This window comes from Lepidothrix coronata, unplaced genomic scaffold (assembly GCF_001604755.1).
Source record: "Lepidothrix coronata isolate B3197 unplaced genomic scaffold, Lepidothrix_coronata-1.0 Scaffold63, whole genome shotgun sequence".
Lineage (NCBI taxonomy): Eukaryota > Metazoa > Chordata > Aves > Passeriformes > Pipridae > Lepidothrix > Lepidothrix coronata.
Window position 1 is genome coordinate 4,516,515 of NW_016690243.1, and position 13,196 is coordinate 4,529,710.

Sequence of the window (13,196 nt, forward strand, 5' to 3'; positions counted from 1 at the left end):
CTTAGGCTATTTTCATTTGTTTCTTCTGCACCCTTTTAATGGAATATGTAGGTCTCTTGAAAGGTAAGGTTGAAAGTTGCAAGTCTGGCCTGCATTATGTAACAAATTATTTCAAAATGCAGCACTTTTATTTTCTTTATACTAGTAAAGAAAATCGGTATACTTCATTTAACCAAATTCATTCTCCATTGATGTTCAAGGAGTCAAAGAAATTAAGAAGTTTAACAGACTAACTTCATGGCACATCATAAGCTTGCTACTTGGGAGAACAAACAAATTATTTTTTTTATAACTTTACAACCCACGTTTTAATGCTTGCAGTTCCATCTGAGTGGCTTCCAAGCCAAGGATCCAGGTCTTGTCATTGAAAAGTCATGCACGATGGGGAGACAAAAAAAAAACCCACAACCCCCCCTCCCTCCACTGAAGACATTCTCTGTTTAAACCATTCCTATGCCATGTTTTCATGTGAACTGCATCATATTGATTTTTCTCTACAATGTGATGTGAGTTTACTAAAGGATTATTGGGCTGCACACATGCTTTTCATAAACTCAGCATGCATGGCTGATTTTGTCTTAATAAATAATACATCCGTTAATTCCATGTTTGTTTGTTTGTGTCTCCAGTGATGCAGAGGACCATAAACCTCTAAAAAAGGGAAGCCGGACACCTTCAGACAGAACTGTGAAAAAAGAAGACAGTGATGATAGTTTAGTTGACTATGGAGAAGGTGTAAATGGTCAGTTTAATGAGGATGGCTCCTTTATTGGACAATATAGTGGAAAAAAAGAGAAAGAACCTGCAGAAGGAAATGAAAGCTCTGAGGCTCCTTCTCCTGTAAATGCCATGAATTCATTTGTGTAACCACAGAACTCAATCCCCTTGTATCTTCAGTTTGTTTAAAGCACTTGCACATCTTCCTTCTCATACTATGAACACGCAGGTAATGGAGCTCCTCACCACCAGGTGTTAATGCTATGAGAATATGCAGGTCAATACACAGCGTAATGGCACAGGAAATGGTATGTTAGTATGAATCAAAATACAAAATTCAAATTTTGTTCAAAACTTGGGTATTTTTACTTTTTTTCAAAGGAACTGACACAAACAATAATATCAACTTGTAATTTTGTTTCTTGTTGAAAATACAGTATAATGCATGGGAAAAGAAAAGCTACACAATTCACAGGTAATCTTGTCTACACTATAAAAACATGGTTTGACAATTTGTTACACAGTCCTCCGCTGAATCCCTGGATATGAATTTCATTCCCATTGTCAAAGTGTTATAGTAGTATTATATAGAACTTCAATGTCTTTGTGGACATTGTTGTGAAATTGGTGACTTAATGTCTAGCTATCATGTCTTTTTGCAAGACAGTTAGGAACAATATGTACAGTATATAATTGCTAAATGATTTAAGTATGACACTTGCATTTGCTGATGCTTAATGAGACCCTATTATCTGCTCTTTGCTCCTATTACTTTATAGCCTTTTTAATCTATCAAGTATTACAGCAGTACAGTGTTCTATTTTTACATCAAAACACGTTGAATTGATTTTAGGGCATAAAAGATACGCATTGCAATGCATTTTGGAATTTGTACAGTCACTGAAAGTAAAACTTCGAAAATGAGAGAAAATATTCCAGAAGACACAGGGCAGAGTACATTCAGTGCCTTTTTACAACATGCATTCCGTAATGCGCTGCACTACTCAATCACTTGGTGCAGTAAACTGTGATTAGCGGACTACTGTCATTGCCAAATAAAGGAAAAATGTAAAAAAAAAATAACGTGTTATGAAATTGTTGTGCTAAAAATGGAAAGTTTAAAATATTTTAAATTACACAAAGAAGAGCATGTGTTTTTTTCCCCTTTAAAATAAAATAAATGCTTTCTACACAGTTACAGCACAACGTTTTCATGGCCTTAGAATATTTACAACAAAAGTAAAAACAACCAAAAAAAACACCTCAGAACACAAACAGAGTTAAATTATTTACTAACACAGCAAGGTATAAGCTCTTGTAAAATAAATTGTTAAAAACCCGAGCCAGCTGACTGCACCGGCGAGAGCACATTTCCCTCTGTGTCCCAGCCTTATCAGTGTGGCAGCTTTGCAGTTATCTATACCCTGAAGCAGTGTGGGGGTTACCGCTCGGAACCACGGGATTCAATCTGACAAGTGTGAATATGGTTTATTTGTAAAGGATTACCCTTATTGGTTAAAAAATTATTTTATCGCATACTATATCAATCAAATGTTTACCTCCAAATATAAATTTTTATAACAACCTATGGTTGAAGGAATGCTCAGTTTCATTTGCCAATAAATTGGTTTTTCATAACTTGCATCAAGTTTAATTTTAAGTAAGCTTTTTATATGTAGATATTTTGTTGAATTTGTAAATACACTTAAAGCGTAGATGCTATATGCTTCTAGGTGTTACAGACAAATAAACCAAGAAAGCTTATGTTGTACTGGGTAAGAAGTACTATAGCCAATGGTGTGCATGGTATTTTAAAGCATCTACTTTTTTTTTTTTTTGCTGTGAAAACAGAATAGTGAACTGTTCTTCTCATTTACTGCAGATTCCTAATTGAACCACTCAGAGCTTTTGCCAGTGCATTACATTAGCCCATAAAACACCTCGCAGCTTTTATGTATATATTGTAGGTAAAGCACAACTGAAGTAATCCCAAATGTAAGCCAGCTGTAATAAGCTTCTTTCACACCTTTGAGTTTTCCATTGATCAGTTTTCTTAATGGGAACCTAAATATGAAATTAGTTATATGAACATTAATTACAAAGCACAAAGAGAACATTTCTTAACAGGATTTGCCAACGTTTTTGGTAAAAGAGAAATATAATTTTGCTCTTATTTAATTGTAGATGCTGAATTATCTGTGCATGTGGGGGTAAACATACAGGCTCACTTCTGTAATAGTGCAACAGATTTTGTATTAAAAATAAATGTGATTTTAAAATTTCACTGTTTGTTCTGTTTACACTAGCAGTAAAAATCACAGCGGATTCATCCTGTAGTTAAAAATTCAAAGTGGAAAACCAGCATGAAACAAGTCTGTCAGAGGTTGTTCCCTTGACGTTACAGAACTTCCTTTAATGCAACCAAATTATTTACAGAAAGTTGCATACCTTTATACGGTACCATTTGAAAAAATATAAATTTGTCTGACCATTTCCTGTTGAAATTTCCTGCTGTTTACATTTTACTTCCATAGATGCTTTTGTTATTTATTTAGTCATATTTCTGCAAAGAAAAAAAATTAAACAGTCATGTTCCATACCTGCAAGAGTGAATAAGAGAAAGTAAGAATGCTGATTTGAAATTAAGAGCCCTCAGATAGAATCCCAAAAAAGGATTTTGTGTCCTAAAGGAATTGTCAGACGTACAAATTTCTGGGCATCTGTTTTTAAACAGTATATGAAGTGAGGAATTTTTAAAATATTTTATTTTACAGTGCACAAAATCCATTGCAATGCTCTTTTCATATCTTGTCTATTCTGTGTGTGAATGGAAACAGACTGGGCAGGAGGGCAGCTGTTCTGCATAGAAGACTGCAGGAGAGCCATGGATTCCAAGAGATACAGGTGCTTCAGGAGATGAATCCAAAAGTTGATGATGCTTGAAGGAGGAATCTTATCACTGAATCAGAAGCCATTCTGTCAGCCCTTCTATATGTAATTGGAAACTCCTGGATATTCCAGCTCCTGTCATCTGCACAGTCTCAGATCTGACACTTCTATCTTCAGATACTGGGCTGCCTGGTTTTTTGTACAGGTATCTGTTGATTTTTCCAGCAATGTGCCTTGACTGGGAAATATGAAATGCAGCTGTTTATGTTTCAGTTAAAGAATAATTCCTGAAAAGAAGGGTCTGAGTTCCCTAGGCTTAGCTGGGAAAAAACAGATTTCATATGGTAACAATTTTTGGAGACACAAGTTATTTGTGCATGTTCCCCAAAGTGTACTACTACATATAGTTCCTACATTTTCCTTTTAGTGATACACATTTGCTTTTGGTTTTATTCTCACTGAAGTGATTGTATGAATCCAGAGGGAATTAAAGAGGATACCCCAATGGTAATTTTTCTTGTAATCTATTCTTGCATTGTTCCTAGGAAAATACAATTTCCTCATGTAGCTGAGGCAAGTGGCAAAATATTTGGGAACCAAATTGTCTTTGTATGTTGTCTGGCCCATTTTAAAACAGAACCTATAGAAATAGGTTAGTATTATATATTATTATATAGAAATATTGTCTACAGTATGGAAGAGTTTTCTTCTCTGAAAGAAGAAATGGGGAGAAAAGCAGAAAGAGGATGAGATTCAAATAATTTCTGAAAAGCAATTGTCCTTTGCTGTGTTTCTGTCCCACTCCCTCTCTCAGTCTTCCCCCTTCTACCTTAGGAAAGAATTTTTCACAGAGTTGGCAGAAGCAGCAACTGGTTCCATGGGAAGATGGAAATAACTACTGGAATGTGCTACTTGTAGGAATCTACCACCAAATTATGCCCTTGAGCTGGAAATAAATCCAACTGGCCATCATGTTTTAGTCTCTGAAGGGATCTCTGGCTCTTTGTACACAAGAAGTGGAAACTTTAGACCAAACTGTCAAGATAAATACACATCAGCAGAACTTTGACAGACAGTAGATGTGATCCATTGTGACTCTAAGCAAGGAGGAAAATGGTGGTCCTTGTGATCTTATGAATTTTGGCAGCAAAAATATACACAAAGTTCCTGTGGTAACATGAAGATAAGCTGATGATAAATTCAGATCACATTTAATATCTGAAGGATGGATCCTTTATTTGGAGTTGGAGAAGTTTGCCCAACTGTGAGTGTGGCAGCACTGGCTTTGTCTCCCCAGGGAAGCCCTGTGGGATAAAATTGAAGTTATCTGACAAGTAATGGGTTTGCATATGTTTAGGTTGGAGAGGGTCAGGGCAAGAGACAGCTCCTGTCACTGGGACCTGGCCAGCCTTTTGACCTGTTTTCCCTTGCCCTGTGGTGCTCAAGTAAAATACAGAAGTTTTAGAATGTTGTATGGTTTCCCTGTCAGCTGAAAAACCTCATGGTATTTTGTCAAAAATCTAAGCCACTGTTGTAAATTTGATTTAATTCTGCCTGGCTTTCTATCACATTTTGGATATAAATGATAAGGAGGAAAAATACCTGGTCCCCAGCCTACCAGGCTGTACAAATATGCATGCCCAGAGTTTCAGTCATGAGCCTTCAGACAGGGAAAATTCAGTCAGTCTAATTCTGATGCTGAACTTCTTAAACATTTCCAGGTCTCATGCTGCATTAAGAAATGAACTACATTTACCTTCAGTTATAAACTGTACTTGATACTTATCTTCCAGAGGTGCTACATTTCACGGTCAAAAGTCCTTCAAACAGGTATGGTTTGACCTTAAAACCCAGCGTCTTTCCTGACAGAGGATAGCAGCCCACTCCATACCTTGTGTTTGCAAGGATCTAAGGGACTTCAGGACTTCATAGAATTAAGGGGACAAATTAAGTTTTCTAAATGGCAGTGTTCAGGACATATTCCAAGTAGATGGTCTGCAATATATGTGCTGTAGTGAGAGAGAGCTTACAGATGTGCTGGCGTGAAAAGTTTGCCTGTCTGGCATGGTAAGAAGAGAAAGTGAAAAACTGTTGAGACAGAGAAAATAAAAGAACAAAGGTATAACATTTGAGGTTTCTTGGAAAGAGTGATACACAACCAGTAGGTTAGCTGGCCTGAAGGAAGAAAAGAGAAAAGCAGCCATTTTACCCACATAGCAGAGGCAGCAGGAGCCCTTGCTAGTCTGGAGCAGCACAGCTCACTGGGTGCAGACCACACTATTGTTCACAAACAGTTTATAATAGATAAACAGCACATCATTCTCCTTCCAGAGAATTTTTTCTATTTATCCAGTTATTGGTTCAAGAGACTTAGAAAGACTTATCAATCTTAGAAACATCTGTCAAACCTCATTGGAAATTGCCAGGAAGTTCTCAGGTTTGGGGTAGGGGAAGTACTTGGGCAGCTGGACAAACTAACACGTGAAGCAGTTGCTTTAATTTCCTTACTTTTTGAAACAAGCTAAAACCAACTCCTCAAAAGCACCTGCTTTCTGCAAGTATAGGGCAAGGCCAGATGAAGAGACCCTTTTCCCTTTGACTAATGGTGTTCCAGCAATATTATGAAAAGTGGGCTTTTTCCAAGCTGTTGAGATAAAGAAGATACAAGGGAGCCATACAAACTGTTCAGCAGGTGAAGAACCTACACAATGAGGACTCCAAACGTGGAATACCAAAATCAATGTTTCTGAAGAGCTTAAGGAATAAAACTGAGGAGAGGAAAAATTAAAAGGCAGATAATTGCAGCAGTTTCTGGACAAGTCAGAAGACAGATGAATGTAAAAAAAAGGTGACATGGACAAGAATAGTTTGATTTCTAGAAAGGAGAGAGCAAATGTCTTTGCTAGGCCATGTGATGGCCTGCAGACACAAACAACACATAAGGAAGCACAATAAAATTGGTTACACTGCCTACAAGGGAGTAGTATAGCTATTTTCTAATAAGCTAACCACAATTTTTAGGTATTACATAACTTGAATAATTAGCCAGCAAGAACTTTTATTTAGCTGAGATTATTTTTCCTTCCTGTCCTTTTCCCAACAGGTGCTATAATAAGAATACAGCCTCTGCTGTTCTATTATAATTAGTCAATGACCATAAACTTTATCAAAAGGGAAACTCATATGTATTTTTATAAAACAAGCTGATTTATCTTTCTAAAGTGAGAGGCAGACAAGACTTTAATCACTAGTGTTTAAAAATAACAATTGGCCACTAGAGGGAAGCCACAGTTGTTTGTTACCAGGAGCCCGGGGAAAACTGCTGCCCAAAAGCAGGGCATCTAAATTCACATCCCATGTGAATGCATATAAATGTATGTGTGTGTGTATACATGTATGTGTATATATACACATAACCACTATACTATAGTGGTTAGTAAGAAAATGTTCATAATGATTTCCTTGTTTTGCATAAAATAATAATGATGTTTGTGCATGAAATAATGACCTTATTCTAATTCACCCATCATGATCGTAAATTGCAGGGATGTTTTGGGCAGAATTGCTGTTTGAAAAGTAAATTGGTAAGAACTGTGGGACAGAGATGCTTGGTCTGAAATTCAGCAGCTAGCCCTATCCCAAATGTGCATGGAAACAGCACTTTTTGAAGGCAGAATCAGAAGCCAGATGAATGCCTTGCTAGGCTGTCAGTTCCCAGATATGTGTCTGTAGGTACATGTGCTTGGAAGCTGTACAATAATAATGGTTTAAAAAATGGTGTTGACCTGGCTGGTGTGTAGCCAATTAGCTCAGCTTTTGCAATTCATGTGAAGCCTCCACTGTCAGAATGGGTTCAGAAAAGGGAGATGTGCTGCCAGTTGCTGCTGAACCTGCAAAACTGAGGGGACAGATTCCCACGAGCAGCCCAGGAGTCCAGCCTGGCTGGGTAATTTGTAGGGCAGTGGTTCATCTCACTGAAGTACTGCACTTGATCTGTTTTTGAATTTATCAGGATTGCCCTTAATCTCTGTGTCAAAGAAGAAAGGCTTAAGGTCTTGACGCATGAGGAGAGGAACATCCGTCAGGCAGCAGATTGCACTCCAGCGGGCGGGTGCTGGTTTTGGAGCAGGGCTCAGAGCCAGCTCCGCACCCCCAGCTTGCACACTCGTTAGTTTGCTCCTGTTAAAATGTGTCCAGGACAGTGACCACCGTTAAGTGTTTTGATCTGGATGGGTAACACACGGCACGCTTCCAGTGTCACAGCCCCAGGAGCCCTGCTGCTCTGAAATGAGATCAAGAAAAGCTGAATTGATCTGTGTTGTCAGACAGCATCATCTTCAGAGGGACCCTGCCTGGGGCAACCATCTCAGCACGTCAGGGTCCATTCATGTGAGGAGGGCATAGGCTCTGCCCTTCGGGATTGGCAGCGCATCATCCCTGTGGTGGCAGTGAGGTTGGAAGGGGGAGGCACCTGCAGGGTGTGCATGGTTTTGTAGCAGGAGACTTGTTGCACAGATACAATTGGTAGAGTAAAATAAGAGAGCCTGAGGTGTTAATAAAATGACATAAGCTTTCAAAACACTACTATAGAAAAATCATCATGTATCAGCATCATACAAAATGCATAGGTACATGCTATTTTAGAGATGGGAATAGAGCCACAGGTTAATGATTAACAACAAAGAAAATGTGGCCATTTTTAAATTTTTGCTGATGGTGAGAGCAGAGATACTGAAAAGTGGAATCTGGGACAGATGTTTCAGGTGGAGCAGGCAGTCTCCACCCCGCTAGAGCCACTGAAGCTGCATTCATTTACAACAGCTGAGACTTCTGCTTGTGGCGTTTTAGGCAGGTCTTCGAGCAGAGGTTTGCATAATGAATATTTTTTAGTGGATAACTGTGTGATAGAGTGTCAGGTTTTCTCCACTAATAACAGCAGCCTCAGCCTCCAGCGAGGACATCACAGCCACAGCCAGTTCACATGCTGGAGACAGTCACATGTCAGAACCTTGATCTTTCTTTTCTAAATCATGTATGACTGCCACTGGAAAACATTCTACTACAAATATTAAAAAAGCAAAACACGTTACTTATGTATCTAATCCTGGTGAGATTATTGCTCATCAGTTGTCCACTTAGAATTTGGAATAATAAAAATAATGTAACAGGCCCATTGCAGAGGCATAGTCTGTATTTTTAAGAGGCTCACTCTCAGAGTGTACATTTTAATTCTACACACAAAAGCTTGGATAGAATCACTACAACATCCTTAGTTGTCTGTCAGGCTTTTTTTTTTTTAATACATCTAGTAGGATAGGTTTCAAGAGTGATTTACATCCATTTGTCACTGGATGATGAGGTTTTCAGTAAAATGTTCAGAGAAAAATTGCTACATACTGTAAGCCTATGCCTGTCAAAAATCAGATGTGACTACCAGTACAGCCGAGTCCTGCATTTAGCAAGTCTTTCCTGTAACTTAGATTTTTAATGTCAAATAAGCTTTCCATGTGAGACTTGAATTGATATAAAAATACGCAGATATTGAATCTGAAATGTTCAGCTACTTCAGGTGACAAAATAAAAGCTAACATATGCAACACATGGATTGCTCTAGTTTAAGAGTAATAAAAAACCAGTAAACTATAGGGGGTTGATTTCTATTGAAGATAATGTAAAATGAATCCTATAGGAACAGAAATGATAGCCTTACTAAAAGTCTTGCCATTAGTTTATTTCTCAGCCTCACATAAAGAGCTACATCTCTCTGCCCCATGCACTGCTTTGAGGAGCCAGCTCCACTTTGAGGCAGGGCTCTCACCCAGGGCCAAATCCTACCACCACTTCAAAGAGAAAGAGTTATGGAGGGGAAAGATCACTAAAGAAGGGTTAGTCCTTGAAGGACATCTGGTTTTCCACCCCTTCAAAGCGCTAGGTGAATCTTTTGCACCCTAACTGGGCACGCACTGGAAACAGTTCCTGCAAAGAGGGTTGCTGTGGCCACTTCATTTAACTTTGTCTTAACAAGTATTTCATTATGCATTTTGAATAACTGCTGTACGCAGGGCAGAGATTGGCATTGACACCAAGATGAACCTTTACCAAGGTTAGGAGAGACCAGCCTGCCCACTGCCATGAGGCTCCTCAGCACCTGAACCGCCCCCCACAGCCACCTTTGCGCACTCAAAGAAAATGTGCAAAAAGCATTTATTTCAAATGCATTAGTTTATGTGTTTCCTTTGCCAGCATGGGAAACCCCTGCCTGATCAGAAAAAAGAGAGACCCAGCAGCACCCAGTGTCCAGGTCCTTCTGAGTCAGTGTGATGCTGGCGCTAGGAGTCAAATTGTCACCACAGCAAGTGTCCACTAACCCTGGTGCAGGACAAAAAAGGAGACAGCCAAACCAGGACTTACCTAGAGCTAGCTATGTGTCTGAACCCCTCTTGAGTTACTCTTTGTCTGGAATGACTGATCACAAGTGAAGTGTGCTCATGCCAAAACAGAGCCCCATGGCTGCCTAGGCAGTACGTGCTTTGGTGTAGAGAGCCATGTGTCATTCTCATGTTCTTTTTTGTCTTGCCGTAGTGGTTGACCCGCAAATAAGCTGTAACTTATGTAAAAGTCAAGTGACTAGATACTGTGCTTTTCTGTAAATTCACATTGTTTTGTGTAATAAGTGCTGATACAATAGCTGTGGGTAGGACAGTCAAACTAAGTACTTAAAATGAACTGAATATATTGTGCCACCAGCCATTAATGCTCTTTACTGACCTCATGATAAACAGATGATTTTATAGCAAGTTACACCATTGTGCTCTCACTTCACATGCTGGTCAACAGCACACTTAGATCTCTTCTGTTCACTTTTGGCTTTTTAGTTCTCATAAAGACACTTGAGACATACATGAAGGAGCAGGAATTTAAACATCAGCACGGATTTCCTAAACACGTTAACTTTACAATAGATCTTCACCTCCAAAACACCCTTCAGAAATGAGTACACACACACAGCTTTGTTATATGAAATAAAAAAGCATGTGGGATTATTTTGTCCTCACTGCATATAACACTCGTAGAGCTAAATCCTGTTAAAGCTTATGTTATACAAAATTAGTATATTCCTGAGATACTGCAGGTTGACCACAGCCATGTGCTGTGAATCACATGGAGCAGCTCACTGATCTGTAAATCTCTTAGTGTTTCATTGCTCCTAGAAACAACAGGTAACAAGCTGAAAATGGATTGGTGCAATTTTTTTAAAACTGAGTGTCTTTGGTTTAACCACAGCTGGTAACTAAGTACCAAGCAGTGGCTCACTCAAGATGGTTTTTACATAGTTCGGCTGGATAAATATGTTCATTGAAAGGTTATTGTCCAGATAAACTCACAGATAAAATTGAAATATGGACTGCATAAAATAAATGGCACATAACCGAGCTGCATATGGCCAAGTGCTACTAATGTGATATTGTAATTGCCAACTGCAAGCACCTACCTTTTCAACAGTGTACTCAAACCACATCTAGAATGTATACATATTTCCGCTGAAATATATATATGCCCTGGTATTTTCAGTCATAATTTCTTAGAAAGCTCAAACAAGTGCTGAAGCCTCTCCATCATTCCTGTCTAAGGCCCTCTTTGAGGATGTGCATATTGCTGCACTGCCCTAGTCCTGTGATGACTGTGCCACTCTGAAAAGGGAATGGGGGAAGAGAGAGAGGGAACCTTTCAAACAATAATTACGCTAAAGAAAATAGGCATAATCATATTATCTGAGAAAATAGTTAGTTTAGAAATTCAACTCTGCACGTGTCTTTTTGCAAGCAGAGCAGGGGCCATGCCCACCAGAAAGCGAGATCATACAGAGTTCACCCCAATGTGTAATAAAATCACAAGTGACCAAGTGACCAGGGCGAATACTCCACTTTTCTATGACGTGTTGAAGACTCTCCCCAACTACCTACAAGATACGAGGAGGTCCTAATGGCATTAATTGATCTCATGTAGCTGGCATGTCCTATTGCAGTGCTCAGCTTTTGCTATGTGATCACAGATGAGCTTTGCCAGAGGTTAGTTGTCAGAGGATGCTTTCTTCTCTCTCATATGATATGATGTATCTGTTAAGATAATATACAATTAAATTCCATTCTTTGCTCGAGGCACAAGAAATCATCACTATGCTGAGGTTTTAAAGAGTTCGTGAACACCTGTGCAATGATGCTGAGAATGGATATTCCAGGTAAACAAAATATTTTACTTTTTCGGGACATGAACTAACAGCAAAAATGAACAGGAAAAAGTGCACGGGTCAGAGAACATGTACATATCATATACATTGGGTAGCCAGTATATATGATGTAAGTGTACCAAGTGTATGGTATGTTTCACATACACACTACTTCCAGCATTAAAACCCCAAGAGAATTCAGGGGTAAGTGCCAAAGAAGAGGGCGCAGGAGGAGTGAGGATGGTGAGGAAATAGGTTAGCAATGGATTGGAGATAAAAGGGACAAGGAAAGTGTATGAGTTTTCTGCCACAGATGTATTTACTTTGGAAGCTTTGAAAGAAGTGAATCTTTAAGATCTTCACATTGGGTTTCTATGAATAAGCAAGAATAAATCCACCTAGAAAAATCTTATTACCACTAAAATATGATGAAGGAAGGATTAACCTCGAGGAGACAAAAAGCTGACTGTCTAAATCTAAAAGGAGACTGCCTGCCCAACTGCTGCATGTACACCTTTGTGATGCCTTAAAATGTTTTTGTTGAAGGGAAAGAAACAACTTCAGAGCCAAGTAATTGCCACTCTTTTACTGAATAGTAGTTAATAAGACATCTGAGGAGAACTGAGTTGATTTAAATACTTTATTCTAGAGGGTATTCAGCAATCATGTTCTCACTAAATGGATAATCAGATAAGTCACACTCTCCATTTGAAAATGTAGTCATTGTTAAGGTACCTAATATCTGAGTGGACAGTTTTGTCCTTGAATCCAGATATAGGTGTAGTGAAAAGCACAATCCCTTCGGAGGCTCAGACTGCTCTGAAACCAGCTCCGAGCACTAAAGAAGCTGAGAAAATTCTGCTTATGTTTTGTATAGTCAAGCTACAGGTGGTAGACCACAGACATGTATGCTATCAGCTTCAAAATGAGTAACTTCCTGTGGTTAATAACCTTAATAGTAAATTGAAATTTATATGGCAGTGAAGTTAATGGAAAAAAGATCAGATTTCCCCTGTTCATACCATATACTTTGCTAATGTTTTTTCCCATGGGTTCAGCTTGCTGTTGTGGTTGCCCTGACCACTGTGTACCCTTCAAGTAGTGAAAAAGAACAGATCTGCTCTTCAACTAGTCCATGTCAACCTGCTCCCACTAAGCTGAGAAGGACTGAAAGGGTTGGAAATAGACAGGTCTAAACCCTTTATGAAAATGAGAAACCTGGACAGTGAGAATCCAGGCAACTTGGAAAAGAGGTCTCAAAATAATTAAATAGGTCTCTTTTCCCTACTCTTTTACATCTGTGATTTTATTCCTTGAGATCAGATCCATTACTAGAAGGAATGAGTTGTGGTTGTTATTATTT

The 13,196-nt window shown here is 38.8% G+C and overlaps 1 protein-coding gene across 25 annotated transcripts in view; it reads left to right on the forward strand.

The window, feature by feature from the left end:
- The window catches only part of NRCAM (neuronal cell adhesion molecule), a 152,235-nt gene extending 148,123 nt beyond the window's left edge, over positions 1-4,112 (forward strand). For 15 of the 25 annotated variants that reach the window (XM_017817831.1, XM_017817827.1, XM_017817826.1 and 12 more), the window contains 2 exons: positions 52-63; positions 630-4,112. In XM_017817831.1, coding sequence (XP_017673320.1) covers positions 52-63; positions 630-867 — 250 coding nt within the window. In that variant the 3' untranslated portion in view covers positions 868-4,112. Of the gene's footprint in view, positions 1-5; positions 64-629 lie in introns of all 25 variants that reach the window. The other 10 variants (XM_017817832.1, XM_017817845.1, XM_017817852.1 and 7 more) reach the window with 2 other exon arrangements.
- Positions 4,113-13,196: the final 9,084 nt, after the last annotated feature.